The sequence below is a fragment of the Neopelma chrysocephalum genome, unplaced genomic scaffold (genome assembly GCF_003984885.1).
Source record: "Neopelma chrysocephalum unplaced genomic scaffold, ASM398488v2 Primary Assembly neopelma1_68, whole genome shotgun sequence".
NCBI classification, from domain to species: Eukaryota; Metazoa; Chordata; class Aves; order Passeriformes; family Pipridae; genus Neopelma; species Neopelma chrysocephalum.
In genome coordinates this window covers 5,602,180-5,620,276 of record NW_020897727.1, presented here as the reverse complement: position 1 = coordinate 5,620,276, position 18,097 = coordinate 5,602,180, and the positions used below count along the sequence as shown (strand labels likewise).

At 64.6% G+C, this 18,097-nt stretch overlaps 3 protein-coding genes across 4 annotated transcripts in view; all 3 read left to right on the top strand.

Annotated features, from left to right (window-relative positions):
- The first annotated feature begins 999 nt into the window (after positions 1 to 999).
- LOC113968373 (B-cadherin-like) lies at positions 1,000 to 7,218 on the top strand. Of its 2 annotated transcripts, XM_027684891.1 has the most exons (15): positions 1,000 to 1,172; positions 3,016 to 3,212; positions 3,288 to 3,398; positions 3,528 to 3,683; positions 3,760 to 3,904; positions 4,015 to 4,190; positions 4,277 to 4,405; positions 4,487 to 4,672; positions 4,762 to 5,006; positions 5,091 to 5,233; positions 5,699 to 5,923; positions 6,029 to 6,247; positions 6,348 to 6,478; positions 6,559 to 6,702; positions 6,790 to 7,218. In XM_027684891.1, the coding sequence occupies exons 1-15, from the start codon at positions 1,031 to 1,033 to the stop codon at positions 7,000 to 7,002; spliced, it is 2,562 nt and encodes an 853-aa protein (XP_027540692.1). In that variant the 5' UTR covers positions 1,000 to 1,030; the 3' UTR covers positions 7,003 to 7,218. The 2 variants fall into 2 exon arrangements, with proteins under 2 accessions (XP_027540692.1, XP_027540693.1); XM_027684892.1 differs by lacking the exon at positions 5,699 to 5,923.
- Positions 7,219 to 8,337: 1,119 nt separating this feature from the next.
- CDH1 (cadherin 1) lies at positions 8,338 to 17,352 on the top strand. The gene is made up of 16 exons (XM_027684890.1): positions 8,338 to 8,421; positions 8,535 to 8,649; positions 12,145 to 12,377; positions 12,478 to 12,609; positions 12,693 to 12,848; positions 12,922 to 13,066; positions 13,182 to 13,354; positions 13,794 to 13,922; positions 14,031 to 14,216; positions 14,296 to 14,540; positions 14,647 to 14,789; positions 14,894 to 15,121; positions 15,658 to 15,879; positions 15,955 to 16,085; positions 16,180 to 16,323; positions 16,433 to 17,352. Exons 1-16 carry the CDS (start codon positions 8,362 to 8,364, stop codon positions 16,643 to 16,645), a joined length of 2,655 nt encoding a protein of 884 aa, XP_027540691.1. The 5' UTR covers positions 8,338 to 8,361; the 3' UTR covers positions 16,646 to 17,352.
- Positions 17,353 to 17,869: 517 nt separating this feature from the next.
- TANGO6 (transport and golgi organization 6 homolog) overlaps positions 17,870 to 18,097 on the top strand; it is a 26,606-nt gene continuing 26,378 nt past the window's right edge. The window contains exon 1 of the mRNA XM_027684906.1: positions 17,870 to 18,095. Within this exon, the coding sequence (XP_027540707.1) occupies positions 17,870 to 18,095 (226 nt within the window). The remainder of the gene's footprint in view (positions 18,096 to 18,097) is intronic.

Here is an 18,097-nt window from a genome sequence, read left to right as displayed (position 1 = left end):
CCCCCCCCCCGATCTCCTCCTGCTAATCCCGGTGCCTCCTCCCCCTCTGCCGCCTATGGCTGCACAGGACCCCCAGGCCTGCACTGGGACCCCCGGGGGGGGACCATGTCTGCACCCCAACCCTGCTGGAGTGGGGGGGGTCCTGTGGCCCCCGAGGGACAGTGCCCTGGGGGGTTCCTGCAGGGGGTGGTGGTGGGAGGTCAAGGGTTCCGGGGTTCATGGGGGCACCTGGAGGGATGCACGGTGGTAACAGGAAGGTACTCAGAGATACCAGGATGCCCGGGCGTGTCCTTGGGGCCGTGCAGAGGGGCTGGGGGCACCAGGGGGTGGCATGAAGATACAGGAGGCTGCTTGACCGGTACCGAGCAGTGCCCGAAGGTTGTTCGGGTCTACCGGGGGTTTCCAGGGGGATACCGATGGGTGCCCCAGGGGTGCCGGGGGCGTCCCCAAGGGGTAACGGGGCGTGACCGGGGCTTAACGGGGTGGGGGGTTATCGCGGATTGTCCAGGGTTGCCGAGAGCTTCCAAGAGGCTACCAAGTGGTGCCCGAGGGTTCCCGGGAGATGCTGAGGGTGCCTGGGTGGTACCGAAGGTTGCCAGGGGGTCTCAGGGGAGTACCAGCCAGTGCCCGAGGGGTATTGGGGGGTGCCCGGGATAAAGGAGGGTACCGGGGATTGCCAGGGACTTCCAGGGGGTACCGGCGATGCCCGGGTGGTACCGGAGCTTGCCGAAAGGGTGCCCGGGTGGTAACGGGGGGTGCCATGTTGTATCAGGGGTTGCCAGAGGTTTCCAGAGAGGTGTAACGGGGATTGCTAGTAGTGGCGGGGAGGTAACGGGAGGTAGCCGGAGGGTCCCGCGAATAATGGAGGGGTCCCGGGGATTGCCGGGGGATGCCCGGAGGGTGCTGGGGCCGGTCTCCGGGGCGGGGCGGGGCGGTACCTGCGCGGCCACCGCCTCACCTGGGCGGGACGGGGCGGGACGCGGCGGGCGGCGACCGGAGCGGCGGCGGCGGCAGAAGCAGCGGACGGGCCATGCGGGGGCCGCGCTCCGGGCTCTGCCCGCTCTCCATCTTCATCCTTTTCCTCCTCCCCCCGCTCTTGCCGGCAGCCGCCCCCTCCCCGGCCCCGCCGTGCGCCCCCCCGGGGCTGCGCCGCGAGCTGTTCTCCGCACCAGGTAACCGCACCGTCGGGGCGCGGCGGCACCGGAACCCCCGGGGCTATCCGAGGACGGGCTGGGGCCCCGATCGGGGCCGGGATCGGGGCTACGGGCGCTGTGGGGGCGGCAGGGCCCCCCTTGCTGCCGGGATCGGGCCCACTTTGCCCCCGGCCGTGGAGCCGCTGCTTTTCGCGGGGACCTCGCACTACCTCGGGTGTGGGATTGGCAGGAGAACCCGGTGTGGGACTGGCGGGGGTCCCTGGGTGTGGGACTCCGCCATGGGGCCGGCTGGGCTCCTGCGCTCTAGGGCTGTGGCCCTCCGGGCCGTGGGGCTCGCTATAGGGCAATGCCCCCCTCCTCGGGCTGTGGGACTTGGCCATGGGGCTGGCGGTGCCCTGTGGGACTGGTGATGCCTGTCTGGCCCCACGGGGCTGGTGGCGGCGATGCCGACGCCTCTGGCCCAGCCATGGGGCACCCGCCGGCAGCAGGGGTGGGTCTCCGCAGGGTGGGTGCCCAGCGCCGCGCTGGCCATCGGGATGGCCTCGGGGCTACCCTTCTCCGGCAACAGCGTGCGGGGTCCAGCTGGCCCGAGGCCGTGCAGGGGCCCGAGCTGGCACAGGGACTCAGGGCTGGGTAGGGGCCGAAGCTGGGCAGGGTCTCCCTGCCAGCTCTTGGCCCGGTGCTGGCGCTTGGCCTGGGCCTGTTGCCCTCTTCGCTTGGAGGCTCCTGGGGGACTGGGGCTGCCTGGGAACGCGGCCGGAGCCAGCGCTCAGCTAATGGCCGGGGGGGCACTAAAAGCTCTCCTTGGCGGTAAGTGCCAGGGAGAGGCCTCGACCTCCGCTACCACATCCCGCTTCTCATCTCGCTTCCATCGGCTGAGCCTGCCAGGAACGGAGCTGGGCACTGCCAGGCCCCCGCCGTGGGCAGGGGCTGGGGTCTGGCCATGCCACTGCGACCCCCCTCCGTGGGCAGCACATGGCCCAGGCACCAACCGTAGGGCTCCGCCTCGGCACCCAGCGGGCGCGGTGCCATGTGGGCTCTGCAAGGAGGGACCCCGGGGGCACGGTGGGGTTACCCCCTGTGCCGCCTGGCCCTTCGGTGGGGAGAAGTGACGTGTGGCACAGATGAGGACTGAGGGCTCCCCACGGCCGGGGCTGGGGGCTTCCCCGGGCTCCTTGTTCCCCAGACCTGTTTCCCAGGGTGAATGAGGTCCCTCCAGCCCCCCTTACCGCGTCCATCGCGGCTGGGAGGGGCCCCGGCACTGCCCTCGGGGCTCGGCCGCTGAGCCCCCGGGCTCGCTGCCTGCCCGGTGTGAGGCAGCCGTGGAGCACAGCTCTCCCTGCCTCATTCCATGCTTCCCGCAGCCCCCTCAGCCCCGCTGCCCGACCCCCCCGAGCCGCTCGGCCGCCCAGAGCTGGCTCAGCTCCGCTAATCCCCTAATCCTGGCCCCGGGGGGGTGCGGAGTCAGGGCCGTGTCCAGCACGGGGGATGCAGCGTGGGAGGGGGGGAGGGAGATTCAGAGCCCAATGTCCTGGCCACGGGGGGTTGGGAGCCCCTAGGGGGGTGACACATCACCGGGAGGGGACTGGGGCAGGGCTCTGCCCGCCCAGGAATTTCCCATCATCTGTGAAACAAAGCCGAAACTTCCACCGAAACTTCCACTGCACTCCCCCACTGCACTCCCGTACGGCTCCCGGCGTCCCTTACCCCGCTTCCACTGTCCCCTGCCCCACTCCCACTGTCCCCTGCCCCATTCTGCCTCGGGACTCTGGGGCATTGCGAGTCCTGGAGCTGGTGGTTGCTGCCTGGGAGTGCTGGGGGATAGGTCCCCTCCCAGCCTCTTGACCCTCCACCCTCGCAGGGAGCTCCGGAGGCTGCACGGGGCCGTGCGGGACCGAGGAGTGCAATGTTGGGGTGCAGGAGGACACGGGCCCCATGCAACTGCCGAGGGTGGGCAGAGCACTCGCCGTACCCCTCCCAGATGCTGATTCCCCCTGGGATGACGCCGGCCAGCCGGACCCTGTTCCAGTTCCCATGCAGAGCAGGCGCTCCCCCCAGGTAATCCTGCCCTGTTGTGTTCCCCATCCCCTGGCCCCCCAGCAAGCTGTGCCCTCACTCACCCCCATCCCACAGGAGCTCCCCGGGGCTCACGCTGCTCTCAGGAGGCAGAAGAGGGACTGGGTGATCCCCCCCATCAAGGTTCCTGAAAACGAGAGGGGCCCCTTCCCCAAAAAACTGGTTCAGGTAAGAGGGGGTCGATCTGAGCTGGAGGTCTGGGCACAGAGGTGGGTGCTGGGATGTCCATGCCCACTGCATTGGGGCAGGGTGTGATGTGGTGGGGGGTACTGACCCCCTCCCCGTGTGTCCTCCCAGATCAAATCCAACCGGGACAGAGACACCAAGATCTTCTACAGCATCACAGGGCAGGGAGCGGATGCCCCCCCCGAGGGCATCTTCACCATTGAGAAGGAGTCAGGCTGGATGAAGGTGACGCAGCCGCTGGACCGTGAGCACATCGACAAGTACCACGTAGGTCCCTGCTGGGGTGCGCTGGGGGGTGTCAGAGTACCGTGCCAGATCCCCTACTCACCCCCCTGCCCCACAGCTCTTCTCCCACGCCGTGTCTGAGAATGGGAAGCCAGTGGAGGAGCCGATGGAGATCATTGTGACGGTGACGGACCAGAACGACAACAAGCCCCAGTTCACGCAGGAGGTGTTCAGGGGCTCTGTGCTGGAGGGAGCTCTGCCGGGTAGGACCCTGAGCCTTGGGGGAGCTCTGCATCCTACCAGCCACATCCCTCAGGGACAGCCCTGGGACCGTCCCCCCACACCCCACTCACCGAGACATCCCCATCCCCAGGCACTTCCGTGATGCAGGTGACAGCCACGGATGCGGATGATGCAGTGGAAACCTACAATGGTGTCATTGCCTACTCCATCCTGAGCCAGGAGCCACGGGAGCCCCATCCCCAAATGTTCACTGTCAACCGGGGCACCGGCACCCTCAGCGTCATCGCCAGTGGCCTCGACCGGGAGGTGTGTTCTGTGGCACTGCAGGGTAGGGGTCCCAGCCCCAGGCAGGGGGCTGACGGGGTGTCTGTCTGTCTCTCCATCCCCGGCAGCGTGTGCGGGAGTACACACTGACAGTGCAGGCGGCCGACCTGGATGGCGAGGGACTGACCACCACGGCGCTGGCTGTCATTGAGATCGCCGACATCAATGACAACGCCCCTGAGTTCGACCCCAAAACGGTAAATGTTGGCCCCCCCACCGGGTGGGACCCTCCCCAGTGCCCTCCAGGCTGTGGTGCTGACAATGGCCCTGACCCGCAGTACGAGGCAGCTGTGCCGGAGAACGTGGCCGGGCGGGAGGTGGCCCGGCTGGCTGTCACCGACCTGGACGAGCCTGGCACACCGGCGTGGAGAGCCATCTACTCCATCCTGCGTGGCAACGACGGGGGTGCCTTTGCCATTGCCACCGACCCTGTCACCAATGAGGGCATCCTCCGCACTGCCAAGGTCTGTGTCACCACTGTGTCACCCCATTGCTACCCACAGCGGGGTCCTGCCTGCCCCCCTCTCACTGCCTCTGTTCCCCCCTCTCCCAGGGTCTGGACTACGAGGCAAAGCAGCAGTTCGTGCTCCACGTGGCAGTGGCCAACGAGGTCCCCTTCGTCGTGAAGCTGCCGATGGCCACCGCCACAGTCATGGTCACTGTGGAGGACGTCAATGAGGCACCGGTGTTTGTGCCACCGGTGCAGCTGGCCACGGTGTCAGAGGATGTGCCGCCGGGGCAGACCCTCACCTCCTGCACAGCCCAGGACCCTGACAAGGCACAGGGGCAGAGGATCAAGTGAGTGGGGACAGGATCTGAGTCGAGGTATGGAGGGTCTCTGCTGCCCCCTGCCACGGCACCAGCTCCCCTGTGCCCTCCCAGGTATCTGGTGGGACATGACCCAGCGGGGTGGCTGGCCGTGCACCCCGACAATGGCCTGGTGACAGCACGGGACCACCTGGACCGCGAGTCCCCCTTCACGAAGAACAGCACTTACATGGCTGTGCTGCTGGCCGTGGATGATGGTGAGGGACATGAAAGGGCCCTTGTTCCCTCTCCCACGTGAGGGGCATGTGCTGCCATTGCTGGGAAATACATCCCAGCCTCCAGCATGGAGCAATGTTGCCTGGCCCCACCCCTGCCCGGGGCATCTGTGGCCCCATGAGGATCTTGGGTTTGGGACTTTCCCCTTCAGCATTGCTCTCCACTGTCCCTACCCTTGCCTGGAGTATCCCTGTCCCCGTGAGAATCTTGGTTTTGGGGCTCCCCTCTGTCCCCACCCCTGCTTGGGGTATCCACATTCCTGCGAGAATCCTGATTTTGGGGGTCCTCCCTCCAGCATCACTCTCTTCTGTCCCCACCCCTGCTTGAGGCATCCCCATCCCTGTGAGGATCCTGATTTGAGGTCTGACTGACCCCTGCTCAGTCACCCATGTCCCCATGAGGGTCCTGGTTTTGGGGTCCCCCCTGCAGCATCATCCCCCCTCCAGGCTCACCACCAGCCACGGGCACAGGGACACTGCTCCTCACCTTGCTCGATGTGAACGACAACGGCCCCGAGGCCGAGCCGCGGGACATCACTGTGTGCCAGCGCAGCCCTGAGCCCCAGGTCCTCACTGTCACCGACAGGGACCTGCCTCCCAACACCGGCCCCTTCCGCGCCGAGCTCACCCACGGCTCGGGGGACAGCTGGGCCGTGGAGGTGGGTGAAACAGGTAACATGAGGGCTCCAAAGGTAACGTAGGGGGTCCTTGACAGAGGCAGCCGTGCCACATTTGTGCTCCCAGTGAGTCCCCCACAAGCCCCCTTGTCTCCCACAGGTGACACGGTGACCCTGCGGCTGGTGGCAGCGCTGGAGCCAGACACCTACAGTGTGTACCTGCGGCTGCTGGACCGGCCGGGCAGGGCCCAGGTGACCGTGGTCACCGCGCGGGTCTGTGCCTGTGAGGGGCCAGCGCAGGGCTGCCCCCAGAGACCCCAGCCCGTCACCGCCCTGCCCTTCGTCCTCGCAGCCCTGGGCGCGCTGCTGGCCCTGCTGCGTGAGTGGGAGTCCCGGGGGTCCTGGGGCTGTGGGGATGTCCTCAGCATTGGGCACAGTGGGCGACACTCATCCCTGCTGACACCTCTGCTCCCCTCCAGTCATCCTGCTGCTGCTGCTGCTCTTCGTGAGGAGGAGGAAGGTGACAAAGGAGCCTCTGCTGCTGCCTGAGGATGACACACGGGACAACATCTTCTACTATGGGGAGGAGGGTGGTGGCGAGGAGGACCAGGTAGGTGTGGGGAGTTTGTGGGGCCTAGTGATAGTGGGGGCAGCCTGACCCTGACTCTCTCCATGTGTGTGTGTCTCCAGGACTACGACCTGCGGCAGCTGCACCGGGGTTTGGATGCCCGTCCCGAGGTGATCCGCAATGACGTGGCTCCCACCCTCCTGCCAGCCCCTCAGTACCGACCCCGACCCGCCGACCCTGATGACATCGGCACCTTCATCGAGGAGGTGAGTCTGGAGTTTGGGCCCGGGGGGTGATACCCACATCTACACCAGCTCAGGGGTGAAAAGCTCTGACTCCTCTGCCCCTCCCAGAACCTGAAGGCGGCCGACACGGACCCCACAGCTCCCCCCTACGACTCGCTGCTGGTGTTCGACTATGAGGGCAGTGGCTCGGAGGCCACCTCACTCAGCTCCCTCAACTCCTCCAACTCCGATGAAGACCAGGACTATGACTACCTCAACGACTGGGGCAGCCGCTTCCGCAAGCTGGCTGAGCTCTATGGTGGCGGGGAGGAGGACGATTAGGGACCCCTGCCCCGCTGCCCCCTGCCTTATCGCTGCTTGTGCCTTGGGGGATCCCCCCCAGCCATGCCCTCCCCCCCAGCGCAGCCCCCTCGCCTCCTTGCCCGCGTTTTTGTGGTTATTATCTATTTTTTAAGGTATGGAATGACAGCGTGTGATGCTGCAGATGAGGGGATGGCAGCTGGGTCAGTTTTAATAAAGGATTTGGTTTTTTTAGACGCTTCAGGTTCTGTGTTACTTTGTGCCCTGGGGGTCAGCGCTGACCCCAGCCCCTCAGTGACCCCCCCCTAGACCTGTCCCCCCTTGCCCACCCCAGTGTGGGTCCCACAGCACAGCAGCAGCATCACCTATGCAGGGGCACTGCCTGTTGCCCCCCAGGGTGTCCTTGTCTCTATGGGGTGCTGGTGGGCAGGGGCAGGACACTGACCCCCCACCCTGTGCTCCAGGGCATTGCTGGTGCCAAATTCCTCCCGCCCTGGCAATCCCCCCCATGCTGGGGCAGCTGGAGGCCGGCAACCCCCCAGGTTGTCACCCTAGAGTGCCCAAGGGTGCTGGCATGGGTGGGCATGGCAGCCCCCAGCCCCCAGCAGGACCCTCAGCCCTGGGGTTCTCCCACTGGCTCCAGGCTCAGCCCCTAGGAACCATAGGTGGGGGCAGCTGGTGGCACCAAACATCCCTGGGGCCGTGCTGTGGGGTCAGCCCTGGCCATGCTGTGTCTGGGGCCAGAGAGGTGAAGGAGAAGGCAGGGGGCTGCGGCACCCCAAAGGGCCCTTGCTGCATCGGGGACTCCCTGGGTACAATGTTTGCTCACCTGCGGAGCTGGGACCTGTGGGGCCATGGTGTGGGGACACCCTGGGGTGCTCCTGACTCCTGTCACCCACCGACAGCCCCTGCTACCGCAGTCCTGGATGGGCACCCACGGAGAGCCTGGGCTGGGTGCTGAGAGTATTGGGGTTGGGGGGGGTCCGGGGGTACCCAGGACATGCAGAGCATCAGGGGTATTGGGGATACTGGGGGCTGGTGAGGTACTGGGGGTACCAGGGGCTGAAGGGGTATCGGGAGTACCACGGTACTGGTGAGTGGTAGTACCGTGAAGGGTGTTGGGGGTATCGGGATCCCGGGGGCGCGAGGGTCCAGGGTCCCGGGAGTACCGGGTTCCCGCGTACAGGCGGGACAGTACCGCCTCCCATCGGGGCGGGACGGGGCGGTTCCCGGGGGGGACCAGGACCTGCGGGGCGGGATCGGGATCGGTTGGGACCCGACGCACCTGCGGCTCTGCAGCAGCAGCGCCCGATCCCTCCGGCACCCACCGGCACGGCACCGGCACCGGCACCGGCACCGGCACTGGCACCGGCACCAGCCATGGGGCGGCGGGCGGGCTGCCCGGCCCCGCTCTGCCTCCTCCTCCTCCTCCTGCTCCAGGTGAGCCACGGGATGGGGCGGCAGGACCCTGCCCGGGACCCCGCCAAGACCCTCCCCGGGCAGCGGGACCCTGCCTGGAACCCTGCCCGATGTTAACGTCTCACTCTGGGCAGAGCGGGCACCGGCTGTGCCAGCGGGCAACGCCATGCCAGCCTGGCTTCACCGCCGAGACCTTCGCCCTGACCGTACCGCGGGACAGCGTGGCAGCAGGACGGGCCCTGGGACGAGGTAAGGACATGGGGATGCGTGGCTCTGAGGGACAGGGAGGCTGTGGGAATGTGGACAGGACCGTGGGGACGGGGATGGGACCGTGGGGATGGGGACGGGACCACGGGGATGGGGTGGGTGTGTTGGACAGGAGTGGGCAATGGAGGACACGAAGCCGTGGCTCTGTGCCTGAGTGGTTCTTGGGTGAGCATGGGGAGATGCTCTGCCCAGTTCCGTGGGGACAGTGCTGTGGCAGTGGGGATGGTGCCATGGGGGCAGTTCCATGACAGTGGGGATGGTGCCATGGTGGTGGGGGGGGACAGGCTTGCTGTGGTGGCAGGTGACATTGGGGACAGAGCTGTGGTGCTGTGTCCACACACAGAGGTGGGGCCGCAATGAGGCCACCAGTGGCCCCAGTATGGGCACTGGTGGTCCTGCAGGACGGGACGGCATCGTGGCACGGGGCAGTGGGTGCCGCTCCCCGGGGTGCGCCGGCGTAGGCGGCGCTGACTCAGGCGCCGGAGACCTGTCGGGGCTGGCAGATTGGGGTGTGGGTGCACAGGCACCCATCCTGCCCCACGCCTCACCTGGCACCCAGGGTTCACCGGGGCAAACTCCCCTTTGGCCTCCCAGTGCAGCCCCCCAGGGCGGCTCTTGGCAGGGGGATGGGCACTGGGACGGGCACTGGGATGGGCTTCTCAGGTTTTGGGAACATTGGTGTCCCACTGTGCTGGCACCAAAGTCCTGTCCCAGTGTGGTGGGGGCACTGGGGAGAGGTGCACCCAGAGAAGCAAGTACTGGGGGCCTGCTGCCACTTTGGGATCCCCAAAAGGAGCTCTGTGGGTACTAGGGCTGCACAGCAGTTGGGCCATTGCCATCTGCGCCAGTTCATGGCTGACGGTGGTGTGCCAGGGTGGTTGAGGTGGGCACAGAGCTGAAGGGTACTGAGCACCCAGCACTGTGCCAGGGGCTCTCAAACACCCTTGGTTCCAGAAAGGCTTTGTCTGGGTGAGCCAGGAGCCAAACCCTGCCCCACACCCCAGGAATTGCATTTGTTGGCTTTGTGGTTGATCATTAACAGAGTCGCCTGCGCAGAAACCGATGTCCATCAGGGCTGTGCCTGATACCAGGGTGACGGGGCAGCCCTGTGGCACAGAGACCTCCTGGGTATCCCATGTTCTTGCACCAGCACTTTCAGTTCTCGGTTCCTGGCACAGACAGGGCGTGGGAGGAAGGAAACGGCCGTCTGCCCGTGGGGGCCGTGTGTCACCCAGTGATTCCTGGCTGTGCCATGGTGATGCCAGCCATGGGGTGGCCAAGCCTGGTGGGTGTCGGGCCATGCCGTGCTACACAGCAGCTCAAAGCCCTCGGCCAGGCTGAGGAGCTGGCCTGTAATTAGCCTGATGAGTTGAGCGCGGTGTTTTCCCTCCAACAGGTCCAGACAGGCCCCGCGCGGCGCCGGGGCGGCGAAACACCTGTGCGGGGGCTGCGGCCTCCCCGGGGCTCTGCTCCGTGGGTCTGGGGGCTCAGGTGTGGTGGGGACGTGGCGGGGGCTGGGATTGTCCCCGTCAGCCCTGGGTGGGGAAACCTCGAGAGTCTGAAGTCACAGCGAAACTAGGGTGACGTCAGTCATGGGACGTGCCACCCGCAGCACCTTCACCCCGGGGTGAGCCCCCCCGCCCTGGCACTGCTGGGGTGTTGGCACCGCTAGTGGTGGCATTGCAGGGGTGATGGCACCTGGCTCTGCCCATGTCCAGCCCTGTCAAGACCCCACAGGGGTGGGTTTGGGGGGCTACCCTGGTCCCCTGTGTGGGATCTCAGGTCCACACCCTGTTTGGCAGCCTGGTCATGCCAGAGTCTGGTTGTCCCAGCTCCTTGTGGGGGAGTGGGGGGAGACAGATGGAAAGTGGGGGGGGATCCCACTGTGGGACCCTCTGAGGCCTCCTCTCCTCCCACCCCATCATTCCCAGAAAGGAGAGGGGCCCCCGGGCTCCCAGCCTCGGGGAAGGGAGGGCTGAGGACGGCTGGGGACGACTCTCCTTCAGCCAAACTGGAAAAACAGGTTGTGCATGGCCAGGTGGGAAGGGAGGGAGCAGGAGAGGGGGGAGTGGGAAAGGGGGAGCAGGCACTGAGCACCCAACTCTCGTTGAATCCAGTGGGGGTCGAGCACTGCGCACTCATTGCACCCAGTGTAGGGCTGGGGGCCTCACGCTGCCCCTTGCTGCACCCACCCAACACCATGCCAGGGCCTAGAGCCAGGCACTGTGCCTGTGCCCGTGGGTGCCGAGTGCCTCCTGTTCCCCACCACGGCAGCACCCGGCCTGCCCTGGCACGTTCCTGCCCAGCCGGCCCCACCGGCTCCTCCAGCCCCCAGCCTTGGCCGGGGGTCCCGCCGTGGGGCTGAGCAGGGCTGGCATCGCGCCTGCAGGTTCCCATGGGCTGGGTCGAGGGCACCGTAGTGGGCAGGGGGGCAGTGATCACTCCCCCTCCATCCCACAGCCACCCTCGAATTCCTGAGCTGCACGTGGACTGATGTCACCCCCACCGGTGCCTTCCACCCACCCTGGGCACATCCCCTTCCCACGGCGGGTCACGCCGGGGGATGGCAGCCGCGCTGGCTGCGGGAGGCGGCTCTAACAACCCTCTCCAGACAAAGGGTGTTTGTTCAGGAGCTGCGGCTGCGCGGCCCCGGTTCATGTGATGCCGGCTGACCACCGCTGCCTGCTGGCCTGGCTTGTGCCACACCCAGTGTGGTGCCAAGCTGGTGACACTGGGACCTCGCCTGCCCCGGTGTGTGGCAGGTGCCTGCTGTGCCTGGGGTTGGGGGTCCTAGAGGGTACCTGGGCAGGCTGGGTGCACCAAATGCCAGAGGTGCCCTGGGGGTAGCACCTTCTTGCTCAGAGGTTGACGTCCCAATCCCACAGCACGACACATCCTGGGCTGTCTCTGCTGCAGATGTGTGGTCACAGTGCCCAGCCACATGACCCTCGTAGGTCACTGTACCCCACCTGCAGTGCCTGGTCTGCTGGGGCACTGGGTGCCAGCGCAGGTGAGCAACTGTGCCCTTGTTTTTATTGGAAAAGCAGCCAGAGCAGTGGCACCCTCTGCCTCAGGCATGGTGGTGGTGACATGCCACACCCGGAGACATGCTGTGCCACAGGGTACACCTGCATGGGGGTGTGCCATGTGCCATGTGTGGGGATGTGCCATGTGTGGTGCCGTGCCGTACACGGTGCTGGGGACAGGGACATGCTGTACCAAGTGCCACTTGCCCTATTGTCACTGTCTGGCTGGGATCCTATGGCACTGCTGGTTGTGCAGCGCCCAGTCTTGGACCAAAGCCAGGGCAGGGATGCCCCATGTGCCATGCCCAGGACAGGATCCTGGCAGGGTGTGTGTGGAGCATCCCTGCTGCCCCCTGTGACCCCACAGTCCCCCCTGGGCCCCTGAGCTGTGGCCATGCCATGTGTGCCCATGTCGCCGGGACACCCTGCCCACCCGCTGCCCTGTCCCCAGTGAGCTTTGTGGACTGTGGAGAGCCGCACCGGGCCGCCTTCCTCCCGGACGACACACGCTTCAAGGTGAGCCGCAATGGCGTCGTTTCTGCGGCCCGGCCCCTGCAGCTCCAGCGGCGGGAGATCACCTTCACCGTGCACACGTGGGACACTGCAGGCAAGAGGCACTCGGCCAAGGTGACCCTGCGCCGGCAGTGGCACCAGCACCACCGACACCACAACCAGATGCAGCAGGTAAAGCACAGACCCAATCGCTGGGGTCATGGCAGCCCCTCTCCCCGGTGCAGAGGGCTCAGCAAGGTGCTGGCACTGAGCAGAGCCATTCTCCCTGCAGGACACAGCACCCGACGTGCTGACCTTCCCGGAGCACAGACACGGCCTCCGGCGGCAGAAGAGGGACTGGGTCATTCCCCCCATCAACTGCCCCGAAAACGAGCGGGGGCCCTTCCCCAAGAAGCTGGTGCAGGTACAGGGCCCCGAGGGGACAGGGTGTGGGAATGGGAGAGCACCAGAACCCTTCTCAACCCCATCTTCCCATCTCACTGCCAGATCAAATCCAACAAGGACAAGGAGACCAAGGTTTTCTACAGCATTACAGGGCAGGGAGCAGACACCATCCCTGTGGGTGTCTTCATCATCGAGCGGGAGACAGGATGGCTGGAGGTGACAAAGCCTCTGGACCGGGAGGAGAAGGATAAGTACATAGTGAGTGAGTGGGGACCTGCAGCAGGGGGGGACGGTCCTGAGGGCTGCACGCAGGCTGACTGTATTCTTGCAGCTCTACTCCCATGCCGTGTCAGCCAATGGGCAGCCCGTGGAGGACCCCATGGAGATCATCATCACCGTCACTGACCAGAATGACAACCGGCCTGTCTTTACCCAGCAAGTCTTTGTTGGCTACATCGAGGAGAACGCCAAGCCGGGTGCGTGGGGGACTCTGAGCTGAGACCACACAGAGCCCCGAGCAGGGGCAGTTCCAGGGTGTCCAGTGGGTTCTGTCCCATGAGTAAAATCTCCTCGGCTTGTCTCGATGTCCAGGCACATCCGTGATGACCGTGAATGCCACGGATGCAGACGATGCGGTGAACGTGAACAACGGCATTATCAGCTACTCCATCCTCAGTGAGGAGCCCAAGGGCGGGCAGAAGATGTTCACCATCAACCCCGAGAAGGGCATCATTAGCGTCATTGGCACGGGGCTGGACCGGGAGGTGGGTGCCCTCACCATGTCCCAGGGGAACCTGCAGCACCTCTGCAGAGGGACATGCCAAGCAAGGGGAGACTGGGGATGTTGAAATCCTGGGGTGCGTCCAGTTCAGGGACTTGCCATCCCTGGGTCACCATCCCCAGCTCTGGGGGTATCTGCAGCCCTGAGCCCATCAGGGGCTGTGCTAGGGACACTGCAGGGACCCCCAGCACTGCTGAGCCACAGAGTGGGTGCAGTGCCATCACAGGGACTCCCAGTCCTGCTAAGCCCCAGGAGCAGGCGCGTGCCAGCCCCTCGGGTGGGCAGTGGGGACGTCGACTGCATCTGTGCCAACAGGGAACAGTGAAGCCAAAGAAGGGTGGAGGTGCAGGCAGGCAATACCCAGAGGAGGGGATCATCCTGGCCCCCACCCCTGCCCTAACCTGTGTCATTTTGCCCTGCAGACCACTCCCAACTACACACTGATCATCCAGGCTGCAGACCAGGAGGGCTTTGGCCTGACCAACACTGCCACTGCCATCATCAAAGTCACTGACACCAATGACAACCCTCCTGTCTTCGACCCCAACATGGTACCCCCCGGTCCCACAGCCGCTGCTCTCCCTGGGCATCGTGGCACAAGCCCCCACACAGGGTGCTTGAGGCCACAGGGGTGACCATCACTGTCCCTGCTCTTGCAGTACGAGGGGTCAGTGAATGAGAATGAGCCTGGGGTGTTGGTGGCCCGGCTGCACGTGACAGACCAAGACATGCCAGACTCCCCGGCCTGGAAGGCCATCTACCGCATCCAGAGTGGGGACCCGATGGGTGACTTCAGCATCACCACTGACCCCAAAAACAACGATGGGCTCCTGAAAACTGCCAAGGTGGGTACCAGTCTCACACGGCCACCCCAGGACCGGCCACCTCCCTTCTGGCACTACCCAGCTCCTTTCCCTCCCCCAGGGCCTGGATTACGAGACCCAGCAGCAGTACCACCTTGTGGTGGCGGTGGAGAACGAGGTCCCCTTCTCCGTGCCCCTGAAGCCTGCCACGGCCAGTGTCTTGGTGGTGGTCAGGGATGTGAACGAGCCCCCCATCTTCGTGCCCCCGGTCAAGAAAGTGGAAGTGATGGAGGATGTGCCAGTGGGCTACCAGGTCACCTCCTACACAGCCAAGGACCCTGACAAGGACCAGAGGCAGAAAATCACGTGAGTGAAGGGTGATAGTGGCAGGGGGCCATGCTGGGGTGCCTGAGGAGTTGTGCTGCACTGGGCACCCCTTCATCTCCCCCCGCTGACCACTGGCTCCCCCCAGGTACCGCATGGGTAGCGACCCCGCGGGGTGGTTGGCCATTGACCCCGAGAATGGCATCGTCACAGCGGCACAGCCACTGGACCGGGAATCAGCACACGCCATCAACAGCACCTACAAGGCCATCGTCCTGGCCGTGGACAGCGGTGAGGGTGACGGCCACGCCCTGGGGAGGGGGCTGCTGCACCTCTGTCCCCCCGCGGCTCCTGGGGCCCCTCCCCGGGTGCCTCGCTGACTCTCAGCCCCACAGGGTCACCACTGGATGCCACTGGCACAGGGACACTGCTCCTCCTCCTCCAGGACGTGAATGACAACGGGCCTGTGCCAGAGCCCCGGAACTTTGACATCTGCAACCGGCAGCCTGAGGAGCAGATACTGAACATCGTCGACAAGGACCTGCCCCCCAACACCTTCCCCTTCAGGGCAGAGCTGGTGCACGGCTCCAGCATCAACTGGACTGTCAAGGTGACTCCACCAGGTGGGTGCCATCTGTGCTGGTGCAGGGCCCATAGTGGGCATTAGGCTGGGGAAGTGCCACAGGGCAAAGTCCTGTGCTGGTGCCAAGGTTGTCCCTAAACCAGAGCTGGGGGAGGGTCTGGAGCACCAGGAGTGGCTGAGGGAGCAGGGGGGGCTCAGCCTGGAGAAAAGAGGCTCAGGGGGAACCTTCTTGCTCTCTCCAACTACCTGACATGAGGGTGGAGCCAGGTGGAGGTCAGGCTCTGATCCCCAGGAACAAGTACCAGGAAAGAGGGAATGGCCTCAAATTGTGCCAGGGGAGGTTTAAGTTGAATATTGGGGAAAATTCATTCATGGAAAGGGTTGTCAGGCACTGGAACAGGCTGCCCAGGGCAGTAATGGAGCCATCATCCCTATCTCTGGGGGATCTAAAAGCCATGTGGATGTGGTAATTGGGGACATTGGTTAGTGGTGGCCTTGCCAGTTCTGAGGGAACAGTTGTACTCAATTTTCTTGTGGAGGCATTTTCCAACCCAAACAATTCCGTGATTCACCAAGACCTGGTGAAGCTGAGCATGAAGAAGGAGCTGGAGCCAGGGGAGTACAGCGTCTTCCTGAAGCTGCTGGACGCCCAGGGCAAGGATCAGATCACGCCGGTCAAAGCGCAGGTCTGCAGCTGCGAAGGGCCGGCCAAAAACTGCGAGCGCCGAGCATATGTCTCTGGAGGCATGGGCGTCCCCGCCATCCTGGGCATCCTGGGGGGCATCCTGGCACTGCTCAGTGAGTACCACGGGAGGGACAGGGACAGGGCTGCCCTTGACCCGCTGCCCTGACGCCCTGTCCCTCTGCCCACAGTCCTGCTGCTGCTGCTGCTGCTTTTTGTGAGGAGGAGAAAGGTGGTGAAGGAGCCACTGCTGCCTCCCGAGGACGATATGAGGGACAATGTCTACCACTACGACGAGGAGGGTGGTGGCGAGGAGGACCAGGTGGGATGGCTGTGCCTACCAGCCCCTGCCTGCTGGGTCCCAGTGGTGGTGTCTGTGGTTGTCCCTCGAGCCTTGTCTCCTCGTGTCCCCCCAGGACTATGACCTGAGCCAACTGCACCGCGGGCTGGATGCCCGTCCTGAGGTGATCCGCAATGACGTGGCCCCCCCACTGATGGCTGCCCCCCAGTACCGGCCCCGGCCCGCCAACCCCGATGAGATCGGGAACTTCATCGATGAGGTGAGTCCTGAACCAGAGAGTCCAGGGGGTGACACCCCCATCCATCCCAGCACTGTTGGGGTGCCCCCAGTGCAGGGTGGACAGGCACTGACTCCTCTGCCCCTCCCAGAACCTGAAGGCAGCCGACACGGACCCCACAGCTCCCCCCTACGACTCGCTGCTGGTGTTTGACTATGAGGGCAGTGGCTCGGAGGCCACCTCACTCAGCTCCCTCAACTCCTCCAACTCCGATGAAGACCAGGACTATGACTACCTCAACGACTGGGGCGGCCGCTTCCGCAAGCTGGCTGAGCTCTACGGCGGCGGGGAGGAGGACGATTAGGGACTCCCCGCTGCCCCCACCTCATTTCACCCCTCTGGACTCACTTCGGTCTCTGCCCAGGGGTGGCCAAACCCCCATCCAACACCCGCTCAACCCAGTGCCCACGTCCCCCTCGCTGAGGGAGGATCGGTGTCACTGTGGATGGCGGGGCTTTTGGGGAGTCTGTGTGTTTCCTGGCCCCCTTGGCTCCATTTGGGCCATTTCCCACTCTGGAGCTGAGGTGCTCCCAGCTGAGGAGGCCAGGATCAGCTCCTCCCTCCCTTTTCTATGGACAAAAAGGGTTTCTCTGGCAGTCTTCAAAATACCTCGTGCTCCCAGCCCCGCACAGCCGCTCTCCCACCGCGCTCAGATCATGAACCCGGCGCTGGAGCAGCGGGGTGAGGTGCTCGATCGACACAGACCAAAGATACGCCCTCGCAGGGAATTGTATTTGCTGGAGTATGTACAGGCAGATTTCTATTTTTCCGTATCCCAGATTATGGCTTGATTTCCTCCCATATCACGCCAGGTGTAATTAGTGTGCAGTCAATGAAAGGTGCTTTCAGAAATCAAAGGGCTTTCCCGAAATCCTGACCCTCATGTTTAGCTGTTGTTTGTATTTTTTATCATGAAAAAAGGGTCTGATGTGAGCTGGGAAACCAGCCTTGGCCAAGTGTTGATTGTATTGTTTTTATATAAAATTGAAATAATAAATTCTTTTAGGAAAACCTCTCTGCATGAGGCTCTGCTGGTGCTAAAAGGCTTTACCTCCCCCACAGTTGTAGCCATGGCCCCCTCCAAAAGGCAAGTGGGAAATTAGTCATGAAACAGTTTGGGTTGGGAGGGACCTTCCAAACCCCCTGCCAGGGGCAGGGACACCTTCCACTAGATCAGGTTGCTCCAAGCCCCATCCAACCTGGCTGTGATGGCTACGGATGGGGCAACCACAGCTTCTCTAAGCAATCTGTGCCAGGGTCTCACCATCCTCACAGCCAAGAATTCCTTCTCAATATCCCACCCAACCCTGCCCCCTGTCAGTGGGAAGGAATTCCCCTTGTCCTGTCACTCCTCCCCCCTGTCCCAAATCCCCCTCCAGCTCTCGCAGAGCCCCTTTAGGCACTGGGATCGGCCCCTCCCTTTCCCCGACCTCCCCAAGATGGCGGCGGGCGGTGCGGCCCCGCCCCTCGCTCGACCTTCCCAATATGGCGCCAGAGCCTGGCCCCGCCCCTTCCCTTGACCCGCAAGATGGCGTCTCCCGCTGACAGCGACCCCAACATGGCGGGCGGCGCAGACCCGGAGCCGGAGCTGGGGTGTATAGTGGAGGCGCTGGAGTTGCTGTTGCGGCCGCCCGGTGACCGGGACAGCGCTGCCGAGGCTGCCCAGGAGCCCACCCTGTGCCCGGAGACGCTGCGCAAGAACGCGGCGGCGCTGGAGGAGCGGCTGTCGCGGGCGGCGGGCTGGGCCTCGCTGAGT